The following is a 23,984-nucleotide window of genomic DNA, read 5'->3' on the forward strand; positions in this document are numbered from 1 at the left end:
CATCTCCAAACTAAAACTCATGACATATCCAGCAAGCATGTGACTATGCTCTGAAAGAAAAATGCTAGATAGCTTGCTTCTGTTTTTAAGTGCTGAGATTTCTACTAGCTTTCTCTAAGTACTGCCTCATGAATTAAAAAGTGATGAACAAACTAAAATAAAATTCTAGCGATCTTCCAAGTATTTCTGTGTGGGTTCCTCCCATGTTCGCATAAGGGTGATTACTGGAAAGCACCCCCATGCACATTAGTAGCTGTTATGTTAGAAACTGCTTACCTACAGCCACAGGAAAAAATGTTTTAATTCTGCCAACAAATATGCCATGTCATGTCAGCAGAGGTGCCATATTTCCTTTTCTCCACAGCAAGGATATATACAATTTGTTCCCCAGAAACAGGTTCTTTATGCTGTGGTATAAAATAATGACAAAGAAAACTGAAGGGGATGACTGATGAGAAGGTGCATTCACATCCTGCACGTAGAAAGAGGAACATTTGGAACTGCAGGTACCCAGACACACTGTTAAGCTTAGGAGTTACCAAACACTTACGGCCAACATTTTTAATATATTTAGGTTTATAACCTCATGAGGCCCTTTTGTAAATCTCATTAGCTGCCTGCTAACATCTTAAGACATCTAAATTCCTCCGGCCCTTATGATCTGACTCAGCCAAGTGCATAAACATGTGCTTAACTTTAGGTACAGGAGTAATCCTATTGAACTGAGTAGGAGTGAGACTATTCCACTGTATAAGGTAAAGCATATGCTTAAGTGTTCTGCTGGAACAGGATGTTAGAAAAGTTTACCCTTTCCTTTGAATTTCTTGGATTTTTTTGTTTCTATTACTACATCTTTTCTTTTGCCATAGTTTTTAATGAAATAAATGTGTATTTAAAATGCTCAGATCATTTTTTTTGTTCACAGACTCAAATTCAGGATAAACATTAGTACATAACTAGAAAATTAAAAAAAGCTAGTTCACAGGCAGGCAGACTCAGAGCTGGAGAAGAGATTAAATAATGGCTGGCACAAAGTCATACTGAATATTCAGGAAAAAGAAATTCTACTGAAAACCATTTAACTGGTATTCATTCTTTTGAGTGCAGCAATGTATATTTTCGTTTTATAAGCACAATCAAAAGTTGCTGGGCAAAAACTTAGCTCCCCTTCCCCCATTTTTCAGTGGCTGGAGAGCCCATTTTAATTATATATACCTTTGAAATGTCATAATAGAATCAAATTTGGTTTAGAGTTCTAAACGATTTAACAAAAAAATGGCTGGTTTTTTTAGCATTGTATTTACAAAAATGCTTGAATTATTTTTTCCAGTGACTGATCCCTGCTCTCTGCTCTTGTATCTGCATTTCCTCTCTGAGAACAGGACTCTATTCAGCAACTTTTAAATCCTTAAAATAGGAAATTCCAATGAAAAGCTAGACAAAACATTGAGTAGTGATATTTGGGCAGCTGTAGTTAAAGTAATTCATATTTTATTCATGCATTTTACTTTTACTTTTGTATTAAGTAACAGACTTTAATAATAATGATATGAAGCACTGTTCTTTAAAAATCATTATCTGTGACACTCTTTGTCTGAATGACACAAGTACATTAGGTAAGTTTTGTTTATTGTATTGGCTTCTCTCGTCCCCTGTACCGGTGCACCCTGTGCGTCTGATCCAGAGCTAAGCTCACTGAAATCAATGGGAGTCTTTCCTTTGAAATATCCTTTGCATATTGTGTACCACGTTTTTTATGAAGGGCTCCAACTCACCCAACCTACTACAAAAAGTGCAGCATATTTAGAACACATTTAAAGAAAAGAGGAGGACTCAAGGAGAGAATTTTTTTACATTATCATCCTGAAAATGAGGTAGCTCTTTGAAATTTAAAGACAGGAGAGTCACTTTAAATACCCTGATGCAAAGATACCAAGCTTTAAGAGCACATACAGGTACTAGCAGAAGGATGTAGGCCAAACTTGTACTGACCTAAATGGTGGTGAAGGTCTGTAATGGAGGTCCAGTTCAACGGACAGGAGCTGAGAACATGTGAAAATCTGGCTACTTACATTAAAACCTTATTTCAGGATGACATTTTGAAAATCTTGACTATGAAATAGTTAATTGCGTCTAAACTGCCAAATTTTCACGTACTGATTAAAAATTTAGATCTACCTTTTTAAATCCATTTTAATTAGAAAATATTGTTCCTTCTTGTTAGAAGGAAAAGCCACACCATTTATATTTACATAAGCCAATTTTGCAAAATATAGGCAATAAGCATACAGTTGGCAGGAAGATAACATATGCTGCAACAGCTGAAAGTACTGCCCATAGTTAAATTTTCCCAATATTTCCCTTTATAAAACATGGTCTGGAGTTGCTTATGACTTTAACTACTTAGGCTGCTTTTTTACATGATAGGTATATGCCTTCAGCCTATGGCTGAGTTTTTTTGGAATCCTATTGCTTTGTCCATTTTAAACAAAATCCTATAACCACTTCATTGCAAAGCTCTAGTACCCGAACACTTTGGACCAGGGACTGAAATTTGGCAAGCTGATGGCTTTGTGCCAGGAATGTGCCTTTGGTTGTGCCTGTGGAGTTCCAATCAGATTCATCCAAGTGCAGAATATATGGAATTCTCAATTCACATATGCTCAGCAGAGATCTGTTACCATTTGGCAACTGTACAAGCAAAGCAGAAACAGAAGGTCTGTAACCACGAGAGCACTCCCCTTCTCCTGAATCCAGTAATCTGGAGTCTCTGCATCCCTCTGCTGTCAGCAAATTGGTCTAAACTTTTAGGACAAAAGGTATGTCACTTTCTTCTTACTGCCTGGTCCACATAAATGGTAACAGCCTAACCTTAGCTGGTACTCCAATAGCTTAAGTGATAGAGAGCCATGATATAGATCCAACAGCTCTAACTAGCTGTCAGTCCATGTGGTGGTCAGCATGGTTTCCAAATGACGCAATGAGTTTTTTCAGTTTTGCTTCTAAGAAATCTGGGAAAATACATTAAAAAAATTATGCAAATAAACAGAATAAAAAAATTAAGATTGCAAAATTTAAAATGAAGTATAACCTTCATTTTCTCCCACTGGGGCAACTGCATGGTCTCTATTGTGATTCTATTCTTTATTTGAATGACACATACTGCTTTACCCACAGAACTCCTGCATGGCCAACGCTCACTCAAAGAATCAATCAAGGGTATAAACAAGTATAAACATTAGAGGTGCATCAATACATTGGTCTGATATCAGATCAGCACCGATATAAAGAACATTGATTGTATCGGAATTCAGCCTAATGTGGCTGATAATTTGGCTGATAAATGCTTGTGCATGCACACAGCTGCAGCGCAGCATGTAGGTGGTGTGGAGCATAGCCCAGCAGCATAGAGAGCTGCATGCAGCTGGTAAGTCTGTCGTGGTGGACAGAAAGGAGGGAGGGAAGGGAGCGCACTGACAGATGAATGCCCCCCACAGTGAGGGAGTGGGGAAGGGGTGGGGCACAGGACAGAGCTGTGGTTCGTCTAGGTGGTGCAGGGCGGAGGGGGGGGGGCAGCTTCCACTGCTGTATGCACCCTGGGAGGGCACAGGAGAGGGGGCAGATATGTCCCCAGATCCGTGTGGGGCAGGGCAGGGTGGGCTGCAGGGGTGCCAGCTTTCCTTGGTGCATGGGGGCTGCGCTCAGGGCTGTGGAGCCATGCTCAGAGTGCGCCCTCAGAAAGTTTACAGATGACACCAAGCTGGGAGGAGTAGTAGATACTCTGGAGGGTAGGGCTAGGATTCAGAGAGACCTAAACAAATTGGAGGATTGGGCCAAAAGGAATCCCATGAGGTTCAACAAGGACAAGTGCAAAGTACTGCACTTAGGATGGAACAATCCCATGCACTGGTACAAGCTGGAAGCTAACTGGCTGGGCAGCAGCTCTGCAGAAAGGACCTGAGGGTTACAGTGGACAATAAGCTAAATATGAACCAATAGTGTGCCCTTGTTGCCAAGAAGCCTGACGGCATACTGGGCTGCATTGGTAGGAGTGCTGCCAGCAGCTCAAGGGAAGGGATTATTCCCCTCTATTCAGCACTGGTGAGGCCACATCTGGAGTACTGTGTTCAGTTTTGGGCTCTGCACTACAGCAAGGATGTGGACAAATTGGAGAGAGTCCAGTGCAAGACAACGAAAACGGTGAGGGGGGCTGGGGCACATGACTTTGGAGAAGAGGCTGAGGGACATGGGCTTATTTAGCCTAGAGAAGAGAAGACAGAGAGCGGATTTAATAGCAGCCTTCAACTACATGAAGAGGGGTTCAAAGGAGAATGGAGCTAGACCATACTTAGTGGTGGCAACTGACAGAACAAGGAGCAACAGTCTTAAATTGCAGCAAGTGAAGTTTAGGTTAGATATTAGGAAGCATTTTCTCACTAGGAGGGTAGTAAAAGACTGGAACACGTTACCCAGAGGTTTTTAACCAATGGTATCCAGGTCACCCTGGAGATTTTTAAGACCTGGCTAAACAAAGCCTTGGCTGGAATAATCTAGTTGGGGATGATCTAACTTTGAGCAGAGGGTTGGTCTAGATGACCTCCTGAGATCCCTTCTACCCCAATTTTCTATGATTTCATGTTTCATGGTTACCAAAGCTCCTCAGTAGCACTCAGGAGAACGTGACTGTACTCCTGCTTCTGCCATACAATTTGCATGTGGTGTTGGGCAGGTCATGTAAATGAGAATACATTCTTTATTTTCTAGAATCTGAGTCACAACAAGTCACATTTGCAGAACTGCTTGCCATTCAGAACTAGAACTGAAGTAAATATGAACTGTACTAAGAACATAAAAATGGTAGATGATACTACACATCTGAAAAATCAGGCCTAAAGCTTATCAAACTGGGCACGTAAAATTATCGGAGACTTGACTACATCCTCCATGGGTAAAATTCAGATAATAATTCTATCTTACTTCTTTGGACTCTTGTGAAGCATTCAGCTACTGCAGTAATAAAGCCACTGAAACGCACATGACAAAAGGAACAATTCTACATTCAGCACAGACTGCATGATGTGGAAATAACACATGGTGTCATACACTAAATGAGGATAAAATCAAATATTGTAAAACTGCTCACTAAGCGAGTACTGCCTATCTTGTGCACTGAGTCAGGGACCCCATGAAAAAATAATTGTATGATCAAGTAATTAGAGTATAACACAATGCTGAATTGCACAGGCAACCTTAATTCTGACATTTCCTAACCTCCAGATGCTTCAGATTGTAATATTAATGTTCTGTTCATGTTTTACTTTGTGGACAATATATTTGTATATTAGAAAAAATATATAGCTTATATATAGTGATATAATAATAATTTCACAGGCAGTTTTAGTTTTGATTGTTCTAAGCTAATTAACACACCTGCATGGTTTTTTTTTCCTTCTGCATTTTTCCATAGAGTAATAAAACATCACTTGCTACCAGCCTTGTTTTTCATCCCAGTAGTCTGTTTGGATTATATCTCTGTGACAATTCATTGCTGCACTTGGAGGTAGCTACATTAGTTGTCCTAATTTATTCATATACTCTCCTTTGTTTTGCTACAGCTCACTTGTGTAGACACAGATCTATAAAACTGTGCAGACATAGATATATAAAACTGGCATACTGCCACCTCTGCTTGGGGATGGTATTTGGAGCAGCTGCTAGTCCACCAACTACCAGTGTTTCAGCTTTGAACTGTACAGTCATAAGTTACTTTTCCACCCAATGCATAGATGGTTTCATTATTGCTGGAGGAGGCAGTGAACTTTATAATACCTGCTTTTAGGAATACTGGATATATGCAACATCTGAATTTGAAAATTCAAGTAACAATTCAGTTTGGTTTTTTTTGCAGATTTCTAAACAGCTCTGAATGTACTGGGTGACAAACAGTCTAATGTGTCCTTATATCATACGATTCACTCCATGTTTAATTATTTGGGAGAAAGGTTTCATAAGCAGGAAGCCTACTGCAACTATGCTGTAAGATAAGGGATGGGACCAATCACAGAAGGGCCATAAATCTGGTGGTCAGCATTAGAGGTGGAAAAGGTGTACTTGAGAACGTGGAAATCCATCCAAATCCTTAAACAAACAAACACGGTCAACAAACTAAACCACACGCATACCCACCCCCAACCCTTCCCAACAGGTGGGTGTAAAGAATGGGAAGCAAAAATGGGATGCATTATTCACTTGCGCGCCGCCAAATAAATCAGCGTACCATAGCACTAAGGGTGGTTTGAGAACCTAGACAGAGAAACAGATGGGCATGTGCCCAAGCAGGAGAGGTTTTCACTTTGTGGCTGGTCGGCCACATGCCATGCTTACCGGAATCCCTAGAGCTTTTAGAATGTTCATTTTACACATAGGGCAGGTGCGATGGTCTAGCAGCCAGGGATCTACACAAGATTTGTGGAAGAGATGCCTGCAATGAAAAGCAAGATATTTTAAATTCCCATCCACCCCAACAGAGGTTAAGAGTTTTTCAGTAAGTCCTAGCAGTCTCTTTTGAACTTGGTCAAATCTGGGGGTGGTGAAAGTGTGGTTTTGTCATATGCGAGAGGCTTGGAAAATGGCATGGACACAGTATAAAATGCCCTTCCCTTTTATCTCATTTAGGTATGTGCACAGCCCCCTGCCAGTGCCAGCAAGATGTATACAAACTAGAGATACCAAAAATAAGAAAAAAAATAGTATGTTACATGTAAGCAACAAAACAACTTTCTTAAACTGTTATAGACTGTAAGCTCTAATACTTGTAAAGAGAATGCGACTGGTAGTAAAGGTCAAATCACACAGGTCTCTCTCTAGTGATGGCCCCAGAACACAAAGGTGATCCCATAATCATGCTTTGTACTGCCTCACTTTTTGTGGGAAAAATGTCAAAAGGCAGAAGCAGGAAAAAGACAATACCTAAAAGAAAGAAAAATAAGAGCAAGAAAAAGTAAAACCTCTACTACTTTTATTTTCCTGCTCCTAAACCACGAGCTGTTGAAATGAAGCACTCTAGCTGTATATTTCTCTTCCTAACGTATGGCTGATGCTGTTCCGTCAGCCAGAAAAAGATGGCCAGTAAGACAATGAAGGTATCTGGATGATGCAAGGCATCCTGTTCACATTTTATCCAGTTACAGGTAGCATAGTTTCTTGACCATGAGTCTAAGGTACCTACAGCCGCCCAACCAAAAATGAGGCTGTATAAATCAACATTTAATGCAGTATTTCCCAAACTTTTGATACCTGGGACACACTTTTTTCTGGATTAAAATTGGCAGGATACTTCATTCTTACACGCAAAAAGGTGTGCATGTGTGTGTATATAAAGATACAATTTTTTTTTTCTTCCAAAACATATATTCCATTCCCTTGCCAGAGGAAATCACACCAGGCTGAGATTTATTATTAAAAAAATTGACATTAAAAGAAAATCTTTCTTTAAGCAAAGGGTTAGTTTTTATACCAGTGGCTCTTAACGCTTTTATCCCCAAGCCCCCTCCATACCTTTTCTGAATTTTGCAGCACCTGAGTTGAAAATCACTGAGATAGATCCAAATTCAGAAAATATCTGGAGGGGGGCCTTGAGGCTAAAACAGTTGAGAACTACTAGTCTAGCTGCCTGGTGCCACTTAAGGGCAGAGGGGGCAAGACTTCCCTCTGACGTGCCCTGCTCTTTCCCCTCTCTGCTCCCTTCCAACCCCAGGTCTGTAGCTCAGGGGGCAAGGGCAGCTCCTGGTGTTCAGGTTGCTCCTGCGGGATTTCACACGCTGGTGACCATTCCTGTAGTCCCTCGGAGCATGGAAGAAATGAAGGGGACAAGCTGAGCGGTGCATCCAACAGCTTGCTTGCTTGCAGCAGAGCATGCTGCTGGGAGCATGGGGGAGGCTGGCCCAGGGGCTGCCCGGGGGCAGGGAAGGCAACAGCAGCAGTAGCGGCAGTCCCCAGAGGAGCAGCTGCAGGTGCTGTTGGGGTAGCTGGGGCAGGTGCAGAGTGGGGAGGAGAGCAATTCCCTCTTCACACAGGGGATCTCGTACTGCACTGCCGTGGTTCTTGCAACACCCCTTTCAGAACCCCTGATTGAATGCGTACATTTTATGGATGCCTTTGCTTCTTCTCAGGAGGATGTGCTGTGGGGTGTGGAATTCAAGATAGCTAAGGGAGCACCAGGTTGCTCAGTGAGGAAATTATCTGCTGTCTTTGTGTCTGATTTTCAGAGATTTTCCATAAAGGGAGTGCCCACGCAGAGCCTAATGGGAGCTCCTCACTCCTTTTAATTCCTGCAACATGTGCAGCCTTTTGGCCAGGCTTTGGCTGGTTTGTTTGTAAGTTATCCTGCAAATATTTCAGTTGAGGGGAATCTATCCCCAGGAGAGAGACGGTGTCCATATGCCCAGATTTTCACGAGGGAGAACCTGACTGCAGCTGGATGGAGGCGTGTTGAGGCAGAGACTTGGTCTCAGTTTAGACTCTGGTGCAGAGGCCTCTTCTCCTGAAAGTCAGAGTATTTTGTAAAAAAAATAAAAAAATTAAAATAATAAAAAAAAATTGTTCTTCCTATTCATGTTTGGATTTTCATGAGAATATTTGCTATTTTCTTTTCTGTCACTAAACAGTTGTTTTTGCATTATCTTGGACACTGAATTTATTTAGCCAAGAGTAAGACACACCAGCTTATCTCATATGTATGTTTGCTCCTGCCTGAACATGCCCTGTAGCTTCATCTGCATTAGGATATTTTGTACCTATTTCCAACCCCTATTTCAGTCTATAATACCACCTACTCTATTGTTAGCATTGACCTACCTGTACTGATCTAAAAACAGTATACCCGTGGTCTTGGCATCTAGGTTTCTGTGCAAGAACTATACACTTACCTAGCTACAAAAATTGGACAGAAATACAAAGGACTTAAACAAAATTAAAATAAGACATTTTTATTTTAAAATAGGAGGATCCATACACACATATGAATTAAAATGAGAAATGCTGCAGACTAAATCCAATTGGCTTACTTCAGGGAAAGTGTAAAGGCCTTCTCTTAAGTATATAAGGCAATATTTCAAGTAGTACCACTGCATGTCATATTTCAGTCAGGCAGAACTTTGCTGAAGTATTGTCCACACTGCTGAAGACAGGCATATAAAACACATATTTTCCTGTGTTCTGCATTTCACTGGGTCTTCACTAACCCACACATGTATTTCACTGGTATTTTTTAGAGTCACGACCTACCAGAAAAAGGCACATCTGCCAACAAAACTAATACTATCTGTTGAGTTAGCAGATCATTAATAACAGAAATACTATCTCTGCACAGAAGATGTTACTGCTGAGAAAGCCAGGATCATCTCATGTACAGGAATATTTATATATTTAAAGTCCAATATATGCAAAGTAATAATTTTGCTTCTGTATTCCATCTCAATATTTAAAAAACAAACAACACCAAACCCCAATGTTGTTCCTCACATAAAAAGATATATAACAGTCTTTCAACTAGTTGGAAGACACTGAGGTACATTTTCATCATTGTTAATTCTTAACTACTCTTACTATGTGGTTGCATCATTCTGTATACTTGCTGGATTTCTTATTAAATAGTAGTAGAAATTCTAGTCTAGAAGTATATGAAATCTGAGACCCTTACTCACTCAACTCAGCTCCCTTTCTTGTAGACATGGACCCTCTGGGAATAAAGTTAAAAGAGAATTGATAATACTTCCTTTTATTCTGAGTCTGACTTCATACTGCTATGGCAGACAGCAGATCTCTTCTTGGAAGCTGAATCTAGTCTAATTATATCAATTGGCTGTGACATAAAAGTTTGTCAGGCCTCATCCAACACTACATGTCATCGTGATTCATGTAAATGAAGTATCATGATACTTAAAAGTTAAAGCCACTACTTTGCTAAGGTTACTAAGGTTCACAACTCTTTTTCTAAAACAGCTTTTGCCTTGTTGGGAAAACCACATAATGCATCAAATTTCAATCTCTGTAGTATCTAATCCCTGCCTTCTCTTTATCCCAGGAGGTTTGTATTCAGCATATCATCAGACAAACATTTCCAGTTGGTGAAAGCATTGCAATATATAGCTTATTTACAATCCCTGAGGAGCTACTCTAAGAACCAGTGACTGAGAACCAATAAATAATTTACATTTAAAGCTTATGCTCAGTCAAATTACCCTGAGTGTGTTGATTTATGTAGTGTACTGGAAGTCAATGTCTTGTTTTTGAGCTATATGCAATAACTATATTAAATATTATTAATTAGTTGATTTGTTCTCTTTAATAATGTACTCAAACCCATATGCTAGCATAAGCGCCAACATTTAAAGCTAATTTTGGCCAAAATAATCAATTCAGGTTTTTTAGAGAGCGTGTATATTCATATGCTCTTGAAAAAAAACTGGACAAAAATCTGTTTCTGATCAAGAATATGTAACTTGCAGAAATAAGGTCAGGTCATTCCAACACAGACTTGAAAGTCCCCCTTTGTTCTCAAGTTCCAGCTCTGCAAACCTCAATGAGGCTACAGATCACATTACAGCATTTCATAAGGACTGTTAATCAGAGAAAATTTGGAATTTTCATGTTTTACAAGCATTGAACTGAAGTTCTGCTCTCCTTGAGGCCAGCTGGTTTTATAGAACAACACTCTTAAAGGAAAGCTATCAATGTCAAATGACTTAACCCTGTGACATATCTCTTTGCACTGCTTCAAATACTAAATTAAATGATACACTATAGTTTAACTGGTTTTAGCCTGTATTTGTACAACAGTTGGTCAGATTGAAGGATCATTTTATCGGTTAGAAAATGTGTTAGTTTCAATGGATCCAAAATTAGATGTGTATGTTTAAAGCCTGAGGCCCCTTCCAGCCCTAAACTTCTGTGAATTCATTACAAATCAGAGGCCAAAATGATCTCTTTATGCGTGCATATATTTTGTTCGGGTAAGTGAGGAATCTATTTTTGCAAATTTTGTTGTGAAGCTCTGTTTTATTTTTTATTCCATATTACATTCCCATGCACATACAAGGCATTTTAACAAACAATCAGAGGATCCTTGCCCTGAAGACTTTATAATCCACAGCAGGTAGAAAAAGACAGACAAAGAATAAGATGGAAGGACAACAATAACATGATGCAGTCATTTGAGAAAACTCAGCAGTCTTTAGGATTAAATGTTTGAAATTCACTTGGGGACGTGAACTTTGAAACAATTTAAAGCACAAGATGAAGTTGGAAGAACTATCAGCGAGTTCAAGAAGGAGTCTTCCAAATGAAGGGGACGGTGAGAAAGAACCACAGAGATCGGCACAGAAAAAGGCAAGAAGGAGAGAGGTCAGAAGTAGAGCCAGGTGAATTATTTTTGCCACAACACTTTGTTGAAAAATGCAGATTTGGGACAAATGAATGAGCCTCAGAACTTTTTCAGTGGGGACGGGGAGGCAGAGGAGACTATGAAAAAATATTCTGAGAAAGCTGAAACATTTCACACCAACTTTTCTGAATGAAATGGTTTGATTTGAAATGAGGAAAACAAATTTACCCCAAGTGTCTTAAAATACCATTTCAAGTTTTGTTTTGAAGCATTTTAAAACAAAACATTTTGGGTCAAATGAAATGCTCTGTTTGGCCCCAAGCTGATTTCTTTTCCTTATATTTTAGTTGCTAAACATTTTGAGCAGCTTTCTTTTTAGATTTACCCAACGTCCTTTATTGAAATCTTCTTTTTATTTTTGGAAGTGCAAGCAAACTAGAAAGTTCTAGTCAGAAACAAGGAATGAGGCAAGAGTGAGACAGAAGCAGAGAGAAAACTAAATTGCACAGGGTCATAAGAGCAAGAACAAGTTGCTTAAATCTCATGCCAGGACACCGAGGGATGCTAGGAAGGTACATGAAAAGGGTTCAGCAGAGTTACAGGTGTAGTCATGGGATTTAGTGAAGAGTACATGAGTATGACTGTTTTTCAAGGTAAGATAAGTAAGTTGATTAAAGAGGATAAATATGCAGTGGAATAAGCCTGCATAGATTGTTGCTTTTCTCGTGAGCAACACAGGGGCCAGAACATGAAAAAATGCATAGAGTCAGGGAGACTAAGCCTCAGACGTGGAGGTGGGGGTAGAGTTTTGGGTTTCTGCAGAATGCTTAGGTTTCTTCAGTAATATATGTGGAGGAAATCATGAGTGGAGAATGGTCAGTGAAGCAGGGTTGTTAATGGAATAGAAGTCAGGGAAAGAATGTGAGTGAGGGCAGGGCAGGATACAGAATGCAGAGACAAGGTGACCAAAGAGAAAAAGAGATTAATAAGAAATACCACTAGTCTTAGTATACACAAATTGAGATAATAACCTAGAAGGCAACAGTGCTGTGCAATGAAGGAAGTGGTTAGTAAGAGGAAGACAAAGCAGCATCAGTAGTACCAGCAACCTGGCTATCCCCAAATATTGGGAAGAAAAAATGAAGAAAGATTTGAGATCACAGACAAGACAGGACTGGGACAGTTGACAGCATACTGGGAACACTGGAACATGGTTACATTCAGTGCAGTGTCAATGCCCTCAAAAACCTATTTTAATGATGCTTGCTACTGCTGCTCTTAAAACTGGCCATTAAACCGAAACTTATTTCAGTACAACATGCAAAAGCCAAGTAGTACACTATGTTATCTCAACCTGTCAATTTAAATGCTGTGGTCCATGGAGTGAAATTTAAAAATAAAAAAAGTCGTAAGATCTGGTCCCATAGAGAACAAAAGGTATAAATGAAATGGATCTCCCCTCTTGTATTATCTGGTATGGCATAAATAAAGGCAGGATACCCATCACTGACTTCACTGCAAGTAAAGAGTATGTTTTAGTGAAGAAGCCGGTGAAATAATCAATGTGCTAAAAATATCTCTTTGTGTGGCTCTGACATTTCTCTGTTGAAGTAGAGGCAGTTTTTGACTTACGACATTTCGAGTTACATCGAATACCGCTTACAACATTTGTGAATTGACACCGTTTCGACGTTCTGACACGGGTTTCACCTTTATGACATTGGACAGTCTGTTGTGGTGGGGGGGGAAGGGGGAGGGAAGAGGTGTGGGGAGGCATATCAATGCCCCCGCAGTGAGGGAGGGATTGTGCCTGGGACTGGGGTAAGCGCTACCAAGCTGGGGCAGTGGGGTGTGGGGAGGGAGTGGGATGGCTCCCACCACTGTACGCTGCAGGTCTGGGAGGGCATGGAGGGATGTGTGCCCTGGGTCTGCGTGGGGTGGCCAGGGCCAGGGCTGTGCGCCAGGCAGAAGGTGCTGGAAGTGGAGGCTCTGGCTTGCCACCACTTGCGCAGCTGGGGTGCAGGGGAGAAGTGCTGCGCTGCCTTGGACAAGCGGTGCACAGCAGCGGAACCGCTTCAGCCTCCCCGCGCCTCCTGGACAAGCCTTGGTTTTGCACCGTTGAGTGGTGGCAGCTGCAGGGCATGGTGGGGGCTTGTGCCCCGGGTCTGTGTGGGGTGGTTGGCAGAGTGGGGGCTATAGGGGAGCTGCAGCCACCCTAAAATTCCCCACCACCCGCCTGGAGCAGCCCCAGCCTAGACTGCCCAAGCAGATCCAGGGCACAAGGCCCTGCCATGCCCTGCCACCGTTCTCTGGGGCGGAGCAAAACTGCGGCTCAGCTGGGAGACACAGGGAGGCTGGAGCAGCTCTGCCGCTGCACACCACTTGTCCAAGGCAGTGGAGCACCTCTACCCAGAGCTCCCCAGCCCCAGCTGGACAAGCAGTGCCAGGGCAGAGCCCTCGCTCCCAGCGCCTTCCACCCAGCAAGCCGCACCTACATCCCACCCTCCCCCCATCCCCAGCTGGACAAGCAGCAGCAGGGCAGAGCCCCCGCTCCCAGTGCCTTCCACCTCGCCATGGGGGGAGCAGCTGGACAAGCTGCAAATTCTCCCGTGACCATAGCCCCTGCTCCCAGCACTGCCCGTCTCACCATGGTGGGAACAGCCAGATGAGCTGCAGCTTCTTCCACGGCTGCCCATAGCCCCCAGAGTGCAGCTGGGCACTGCCAGCCTCCCCGTGGGGGAGTAGGTAGATGAGCCATGGCTTCGCTTCAGGGACTATGGGCTGTTAATCATTTGGCTGGAGGATCAAGATAAACACCATGCTCCTGTGAGTTTAGGCATCATTCAGGATGAACAGTAAAAAGTAGCAGAGGAAGAAGATGCACCCACTGTTGAAGAGACTCCTACTCGTAAAGTCTTGACAACAAAAGTGCTGGCTGAGGCTGCCATGTCCGTCTGAGGAACCTGACCCTGACACTGAATGCAGTGCATCAGTGAATAGGGGCATATCCAACATGTAAATACATCAGTGTAGCTATATTACTCATCTATAATCGAATATAAAATTCTGGGTTATTTTTGGTGAAAATAGGGTACTGGGCTTTGGTTCAGAAACCAATCCCCCATTTATAATATTGTTTCCTATTGGAAAATTGGTTCCGAGTTACGTTTTGACTTAAGATGATATTTTCAGGAACCAATTGTGTCATAAGTCCGAGGACTGCCTGTACTGACAGATGGATTTTCAATATACATTTTGGGGACAGCACAAATCTTAAAAAAGAAGCCTCAAGAGAGTTACCAGATGCAGTGATTGAGTGGGAGAGCTGCTGATGCACAAATCTAAACAAACAGGCAAGTATATTTGATACATTACATGCATCGATCCAAGGCTCTACACAGCTTTCTTTAATATGATTTTATTTTTGAGGTATGTCAAACAAAAATAAACTTGACAGCATCCTGAAAGAAAGGAAGACAGATAAATGTGACCCCAGTCACAAGTTCCAACCAACTCCCTCCCCAAAAGTCTGGGAAAAGGAGACTGGCTTTGCACAGTACACCATGAAAAACAACACAATTGGGTAATTTTGGATCCATGGCACAGAAGAGGAAATTCCAAAGAACAGGACCCATGGAGAACATTCTGCCAGCTGCTCTTGTCTTTGTGACAAAGGGACTTTAGGTTGAGTCCCTTTAGTAAGCATGGTGGGAGCAATATTGCTTGATGAAAGAGGCAACCTCTCATATACGCAATCTGTAAAGCATACATGAATTTCTGGGTCAGAAACATCATCTTAAACTGAGCCAGATCACTGAGCTCTAATGTTCTGGTGCTGGCTTTTAGACAAGTTAGAAAAAAGGAAATGGAAGTTTTACTAAGGTTTGTTGAGAATCTAACATCTTCCCTGAAGTGCAGGTTAATGTACCAATGCTAGATATACAAGGTGCCCCCAGCAGGCATATGGTGGAAATCTGAAAGAGCATATATATGTATATCTGCAGGCCTTTGTCTCCCTTCTGCAATAAACACTCAGTGTGAAGAGTGTGCTTTTCCCTTACATAATAGTCTTTTTTTTTAACCTGACACAGACTTTGTATTATTATGAATATTCATTCCGTTCTCAGTTGCTCAGTGCAGCTTATCTTTGGTTTCTTTTTAATACTGTAAGCTCTGAATGTGGGGACTGGCTTTATTTTTATTTCTTAAATAGCACTCAGCACGCTGTTGGCACTTAACTGACAACAACAGTGATATTCGTTAATAAAGTTACCTACTGGGGTATGCAAATGCCTATCAATATATTCAATGTTACTACTGAAAACACGTATAGTAGAGAGAATGGTTTCCATAAAGTAGCTACTTGGGAGGGAATCATTTTCAGCTTTCTTAATTCAACGTTGCTAAAGTTCAAACTGTGTATACAACACTGATGTGCTACTAACCTTTTAGCTTGAGTCATTTCCAAGCAACCTTTTAAGACGGCCAAAAGTTGACTATGTGTTTCCTATTCAGCCTTATTTAATACTATACATTTCAACTGAACTTTGTTCATAACACCAAGCATAACCAAAACCTGAGTGATTTATAATGATGAAAGATGTTGCTAACATGTAGTTCTTCTGTGTAATTGCCACAAAAGGGATTACCTGTATATTTTGTATAAAATTTCCTAACTTTGGTTATAGTTCCACAGGAAAATACTGGTTATTAAACCAAGTTTTAAGTTTTGTGCAATGTTCCTATTTTCTGTACTTTTGCCAGAATAAGGGACATGTCTGTGCCTATGTTTGGAAAAAGACTACTTGTTTAACAAGTTAATGCTGGGGATCTGTATTTGGCTTAATTCATAATTAAGTAATTGTTTCTGGTTGACTACTGAGTGATAACAATAAGCGGGCAAATAAATTATTAAAATTGCCTAGCTGGTAACAGGGAAGCACATATTTCCTACAGAGCTGAAAAGGAATACACACTCTTGTTAGTGAATCTATTTCAAGTAGAAGAAAAAATCCAGTGCTTATTCCTGTATACAACAAAGGGCATGAAATGGAATACTTGACTATATTTTAATGTATGCCATGCAAGATGTATTATTTTATAATTCCTTTAATTTTATTTTCAAGGCACTCTTGGGAATTTTTTTTGCGTTTGAATTTTTAAATGTGAAGTTAGACCTTCTTGGAAAGAAGTACAGCAGAATAAGTTGCAATACCTGTGGTCTTGTGCTAGAATCTATCCTTAGTACTAGTTTAGATCAGGAATAAAGTTCTCGCAAGTCAACTGAATTAGTGTACTAACATAAAACTGGTACAAATGACAGCAAAATCAAGCCTCTCTCTCTCCTTTTTTATTAAGTGAAGATCTTACAAATTTACAGATTCCACAGATGTAGCAATCCGGCTCTTACAAAAATATAAAAGCGCACAGAACTCCCCAAAAGAATTCTAAATAGCCTGAAACCTACAGCTTTTCTAGTTATGAGGGAACAATGGTAGCAAAAATGCCTTCACTTTGTCAGCCTAATACTCAGTCTATATCTATGGGGCAGGCACAGGATGGAGCTGCAGCTCATCTGGGGAAAGCAGGGTGGGGGGCGTGTGCCCCTGGATCTGCGTGCGGGGCAGGGCAGGCTGCTGCTGCACTCATGGTGAGTGGCAGTGTCACTGGGAACAGGACTATGGTGAATTTTGAGGTGGCTGCAGCCCCCCTAGCCCCCCGTCTCAGCACTGTTGCCATCTGCAGCCTGGCCCAGCCTCTCCCACTGAGAAGAGCTTGACACAGCCCTGGCCCCAGTCCACCCCACATGCAGGTCCAGGGGCACATGCCCCAATGCCCTCTCAGGGTGCGCGCAGTGGCAGTAGCCGCTTCCCTCCCCTCCCCACCCTGGACAAGCTGTGGTTCTGTCCCGTGCCCTGCTCTGCCCTGACTAGGCAGTGCCTGCCCCAGCCCCACTCCCTTCTCACCGCGGGGGCCTCGATCTACACAAGGTAGAGTAGCTACCAGCCTCCTGCCATGCAGGCTAGTTTATTAGCTTAGTGCCAGAGGTAATTCAATGCTAAAGTTTCCAATGTCATGGTGAGCTTCCACTTCAGGAAGCAGCTCATCTGGAAGAGTGCAGTGTTCTTGGGGGCGCTGCTTCCTGGGATTATAAGGTTACCATATAGACCCTACACTTACCCAGAAAGCCTGACCTAATCTCATGCCAAACATGAACACTGAGAAATGTAGGCTCTGATTCTTCATGGTTCTTGCTACTCCTTAAAGTTATTTAAATTTATAAAACAGATCAGATTAATAGGGAATACATTACAGCACATAATCCAAATAACGTAAATTCTCAGATAATTTTATCTGAAGAGTTCTCAGAGATCAGAGTTAGGCCTAAATATAGAGGCCATGTTCCTTAAAAGCAACATATCAGAACTATAACTGCCTCTCTACTTGATACTAAACTTACCTGCAAGGTAATATCCTGACAACATCATTGGGCTTGTAACCTTCAATACAAACAGCACAATTATCAAAGTCTGGCTCGGTTTCCTATGAAAAGAGACAGAGAGAAAGGGTGGGGAAGAGTGTTCATTACATTATTTTTTAAAGAACTTGTGAGCTAATCTCTTCATACATGAACCTAAGTGGTATGGACAATAACAAGATATGGTGAATTAACAAAGGGTAGAGACTTCTGTCAGCTGCTCCATGATAACTGTCTGTCTGTCCACTGTTACACCACGCTAAGGCCTTGTTACATATTAATTTTAGGTGGCTCCTGGAGCTCTTAACCCTCGGTTTGTCCACACAGTAACATGTGAAATTAGTTTTATGCACTCTTTAGGCATCTTAAACTTACGTCACATCAGCCTAGGTTTCTCTCTGATCTGTGTTACCCAGCTTGTGTTACACTAAGGTGTAGCCATTCTAGGCTATGTGTTTGTGTGAACATACCACCTAGACCTGCTACCCTACTGGATTCAGTCCAGAAAAGAGAGACAGACTGGCACCAGTGGGAGGGACTGGGCAGGGGGGTATCCCCTTCTTTGCCTGCTCCCCCAGGACAGCACTGGTGGCTGAAAGTCAGCCAGGAGGGCACAGGGGTGTAGGAGAGCCCTAGGGGCCGAGAACAGCCCAGGATGGTAGGGAAGGGAACACCAGACTTACCTTTCAGCCCTCAAGGCTACGGGTTTGAATGTGAATTGTTTCAAACTCAAGCTAGCACTAACACCAATTAACATTTGGACCAGCTCAAAGGGCAATGTGTAATAAGGCTCTAAGTGAAAGGTAAAGTGAGGCAGCTTGCCCCTGAATGCAAAAAGGTTAAGTTTCCTGCATTAGCTTTCATTTACTGTAGGATAAGAACAGGGAGATGAATAGTTACTGAAAAGCAGTTGTTCCACCTAAGCCCCCAGCTCCCTGTAACCCTCTTGAATTTAATTTTTCATTGAGAATTAAACATGGTATATGTGAAGACAAACAAGAAAAGAAAAGCTTTTCCTCAGGGATCCAGTCCCGTAGGTCTTACACTTCAGTATTGTTGCCAATGTGGGGTTTGCCAGAGTGATGACAACTGGAGAATTTGATTTGTAAATTCTAACAGTAACATATTTACAGGTCAGACTAAAAAGACTGTTACTGTATTTTTATTTCCTTTCCCTTCCCTGCTCCATTCCATCCTTAAGTTGCTTATAAGCACTCTTCCCCTGGCTGTGGGGTATTTGTTAGTGTGAACAGGTAACTGTCATCCCCCTTCTGCTTCCCGCTTCCTGGAAGAGTGAAAGGAGCCTCTCTGCAAGTTCCATTTTCAAGTGAAAACCTTGAAGAATTACCTTATCACCTTTTCTGATTGTTCTGACTTGCAGCTTGCTGATAGCTTTCTTTGCAGCATCCCCAAGACGGCGCTGAAAATGCAAAAATCCTCTTTAGTAAAAAGCATATCTTTATGCAGAAGAAATGACCGTATTTTTGGGAAGCTGTTTAATAATCTGACACAACTTTTACATGAAACAGTGAAATGCTGTGTAAATAAACTGATGGGGCCAGTGAGGATGCTGTAGGAAAGTGAAAACCACTTATTTTAAAATTCTGCGTGGATTAAAGGCTCCTCAGTTATTGATGAGTAAATTCCACTGGGGAAAGTACTTATAATGTAGATTCAATGTAGAACAAGCACGGGCCTATGATTATAATAAATCATTTTATTTTGGGTATGGCCTGCAGGTAAAAACCGATCTGTATGAACCAATCTGCTAATTGGGGGACCAATTTATTCTTCTCTTAAATAACACTAATGAAATATTTTTGAGGAAGATGCTCCTGAACTGTACTCCCACCCTTGTTTCTGATCTGGTTTATGGCTTTGAGCAAGCCATTTAGACCAAAAGTTAAAAAATTGAGGCACAGTGAAAAATACTTCTCTTCAGCAAGGGACAGAAGTTATACATAAACCGGTAAAAGTGATCGGAAACCAGTTCAAATCTGTAACACAACAGAAGTTCAGTGCACATAAACCACTTCCAAAATGGCCAAAACCAATTTAAGGTAAATCTGGATGGATGTAGTATGGATGCAGAGTGGGCTGGCTAGCCTTGTCCCAAGCTGTCTGTTCAACAAGAGTAGGGAGATGTGGTCTAGCACCCCCCAGCTTCTGGCCTGTGCCACTGCAGGCATGTGGCTGCATTTCTGGAATCAAAATCGAGTGTCTGTTGGCTTGCTTACTGGTTCAACCTATAGTTTAGACTAACTTGTGAAGGTTGAATCAATTCAGCCAGGGGCTTTTTGACTGTGTGTATTTAGCTTTAATTTCCATTCTGATGAGATTCTGATCCCAGTTCCCCTATCTTTAATATACTATTCGGCTATTCCAAAAGGATATGCTGAAACACCAGTGGTTTTCATTCAAGAAAATACAAGTACATTTAAATGTCAATCATTATTCTTAATTGTTGCTCAATGTTTGTGCAGAAGCATGTCTTCCTGTGCTTTTCACTAGGTCAGCAGCTGATAGTACCTGCAGATGACTGCACCTGTGTGGGGGCCCCAGCTGATTTCAATGGAGCTGTATGCAGGTGCAAGAAGTCTGCCCGCACAGTGTGAGTTGCAGGGTCAGTGCTGAACCCTTTACCATACACTGAGCCCCATGTCCTCCAGTTAAAAGCAGCTGGTGAAACTTCAGATGCACGTTACATGCAAGAAAAATGGATCCCCGTGCATACAGAAATTTGGCAGTGGGGGATTGGTGAAATGTTAATTGTCACAGTCCCATACCCATGCGGGGTTTGACTCAGCCTGCTGGGTTGGACCTAGCTTGCAGGCCCAGACTCAGTGCACTGGTTCAGTTCAGAGGCCCAGACCAGCATGCAGGGCTGGGAGCAGGCTCGGAAGCAGGCTCAGCTCCATAGCTGCTGCTACTCCGTATCTGCAAAGAATATTTTTTCTCTTCATTCTGCCTCTTAAAAACCAAGATACATGTTCTATACAGGGGCATGCTCAATGTGAGTAAATATGGCATATTCAGTTTCTTTGCTTTTCTTTTCGTCCTTTTCACCTTTCTCTATCTTTGATGCTGAATTGTAAGTGCTTTCCCAGTGAAACTTCCTAGCCATATATTTTTTTTCATACCATTTGTAAAAGCTACAGTGCTGTATGGGTCTGTGTATTCATGCTGCATCTCCAGACAAACCCAAAGGGTGAAGCAACTGCCAAATGAGAACACACTCTCAGAAACTGGGAAGTGTTTGTTTACAGCAGCAAGAAATGCAAAACTGCTTTGCAGAATCAGCAACACCAACAGTGGAAGGGAGCCACAACTCCATGTCTTTCAGTAGTAAATTCACGTTCCATAACTGAGTGTTCGCCTATGTCATCATCCTAAGGTTTCTGTCTGCATGTGCAATCTCACTAAAATAGAGACGGGGGGAATCATACTTAAGTAACATATTTGGATACTTAATGCCCTTTTCCGATTTCACTTATGCTGGTTTTTGGATCAGTGTGGATTTTGGATCCTGATTCCTATCACTGTATACATGGAAATTTTAGAGCAGAGGATTGTGAGGACGTTACACTTAAGGCCTGGAACACCGCCTATGTCAGAATTCAAAGCGTCTGCTTTTGTTGGAAATAACTGCAACCAGAACTGATCTTGAAATTAATAAAGGGAGGGTGTATCACACCTCCAAATTGATTCACAGGTAACTTTTTCCCCACCTTGTTATTCTGATACATTTAAAAGCAGTGCATTTAATTTTAAAGATATATTTAGCCTATTAGATTTGGAGACCTGCAACAGGAAGGGATTTTATCATAGCCTAATAAACCTCAGTTTAAATGTGATCACAGTATCACACGTGAGAGAACAAATTCAGCTCTGACATAAGACATAGAACTTTTATTCACTTCCAAGAGAAGGTGTAAGTGTGAATTTTGTACCATAATTAACTATTCTATTCCAGAAAGTATCTTGTAGTTATACAACAAACATGTTACATTTTTCATCTAGCTTTGCCTTGAACAAAGGGATCAGACAAGATTTGAAAATATGACTTGTAAACTATTTGTCTCTTTCATGCAAATCAAAGACAGCCTGATGATCTAAAATAAAAGAAACACAAGAACCATTATGTCTGATATCTGGAATTTTTTATGATTTTTTTTTTTTTTTTATTACTTCTACAATGAGATAATCCAGTCTTTCTTCTGCACATTCTTCAAGAGAAAAGAACAAGATTAAAGACTGGTTTAAAACTTTGATCTGTTTGTTTTCAAGCTTGCCTCTTCTTATCTAACTCAAATGACGGCAAGTTCATGATTTCAATAAAAATTAGATCAATTTTTTAAAAGAAAGCTCCTTCATCAGTAGATGCTGGAATAAAGTCATACTGTCAAAACATTCTTGCTTTTGTTTGAAATACATGCTATCATAATCAGATGCTGCCCACAAGGTTAAGAAGTGTTAACATTTACAGTAGTTTGATGTGAGGTTTAGGGATTTATGATTATAAAACTCATAATCTCATTAACACTGGGACACAGGCTTGGGCTGGTAGGAGTTAAGACTGTCCAGCCTAGAGGTCCTTCAGGGAGGGCAATGTTGACTGATGAGATGGAATGGTAACGTGGAAAGTATGTCTGTTCCCGTCTTTGGGAAAACAAATGCTAATAGATGGCGTGGGAGAGTGCTAATGGGAAACCCTCCCATCTTAAATTGACTTTCTCCCAAATAATTGGTCTTTTCTTCCCTATGATTGTCTTACAAGCTCTAAGCTGTTCAGGGCAGGGTTTGTCTTTATCTTTGTGTTTTGCACAGCACTGAGCATACTGCTGGAGCAAATTACCTGCATGTTCAAAAGTAGGCCTTCCCATCATTTTACAGCCTCCAAACACAGCTAACCTCAGAGAAACTGTCTGACATGATGATGGGGTTCAGAAGGCTTGTCTTCTTGGGAGCCCACAACAGCCACGAAGAAAATGTCTCTCAGGCCCTCAACAGGCTTTATATTTAAAACACCATTAACAGATTAATCACACCTTAAATAGTAACCCAGCCATGCATGCAAGTCAATTTAAGGTGTGATAATAAATAAGCCATACAGTTAGTCCACATGTATGTATGTGTATGTGGAGTAACTTTGTGGCTCATTTGTATTGCACCTTAAATTGAACATGTGGCCACCCCTGCCCCAGGACCCAGCAGAATCTTGCATGCTGCCCAGCTGAGTGGCATACAGTTTCCTAGATCCCAGCACACTGGGAGCTTGGCACTGGACTGTGGCAGCCTGAGGCTAGGCTCCCCACAACCCAGACCTTTTAAAGGTCCATGTGGTGCCAGGCGCAGCTGGTGAACTCAGACTGGTGGGGCAGATGGAGTGTCCCACAGGAGCAAGGAGGGGTGGTAAGGGGGGAGAGGTTTGCAGCTGGCCGGGAGTGGGGGGGTTTGCAGCTGGCCGGGCACTCTGGCCAGTAGCAGGGAGGCTGCAAGCGCCCCTCACCGGCTGCAAACCCTCCCCCCCGTGGGACGCTCCACCCGCCCCACCAGTCTGAGTTCACCAGCCACACCTGTGTGCTGCCCAGATAAGTGGAACACAGGTTTTTACTCATTCCCAAAGCTTGGGGACTCTGATATCAGGCTGTGGCAGCCTGATCCCAGAGACCCTGTGCAGCCCCGCTGGGGTTTTGACAATCAGCTGATTGTTAGCTGGGGATGGGAACTGTTTGGTTCCTGGCCCCGAATGACAATCAGCTGATTGCCAGCACGCCTGTTTCGTTTTGCTGGTACAGGGAGAGCCTGGGCTCATAATCCCAGGCTCCCCCTGCAACAGCAAATAAAACGCAGCTGGGATCTAATCCCCAATCCCAAAGACGTACATTTATTTTGCCATGCACATATGGCAAATCAGGAGGCGGGACTGTTGGTATTGTGATTAGATCCCATCATGTCTTAAAGTGTCAGAGACCTCACTCAGAGGTTCAAAACACTGCTTGCAACCTCTCTCTCATGGATCATCTCTGGACCCATATACACAGCCAGCCATATACCGGACTAGATCTGAACACTGGAAACAAACGTTCCTCCATAAATCTTCACCAGATCACTCTCTACTCC

The 23,984-nt window shown here is 41.9% G+C and overlaps 1 protein-coding gene across 2 annotated transcripts in view; it reads right to left on the reverse strand.

Annotated features, from left to right (window-relative positions):
* The window catches only part of RNF150 (ring finger protein 150), a 194,381-nt gene that overhangs the window by 42,399 nt on the left and 127,998 nt on the right, over positions 1 to 23,984 (reverse strand). For both annotated transcript variants that reach the window (XM_019534386.1, XM_019534387.1), the window contains exons 3-5: positions 19,210 to 19,281; positions 17,844 to 17,926; positions 6,385 to 6,481 (exon numbers count right to left, since the gene is read on the reverse strand). In XM_019534386.1, the coding sequence (XP_019389931.1) occupies positions 6,385 to 6,481; positions 17,844 to 17,926; positions 19,210 to 19,281 (252 nt within the window). The remainder of the gene's footprint in view (positions 1 to 6,384; positions 6,482 to 17,843; positions 17,927 to 19,209; positions 19,282 to 23,984) is intronic.

This window comes from Crocodylus porosus, unplaced genomic scaffold, assembly GCF_001723895.1.
Source record: "Crocodylus porosus isolate Cpor-Errol unplaced genomic scaffold, CroPor_comp1, whole genome shotgun sequence".
Classification (NCBI taxonomy): domain Eukaryota; kingdom Metazoa; phylum Chordata; order Crocodylia; family Crocodylidae; genus Crocodylus; species Crocodylus porosus.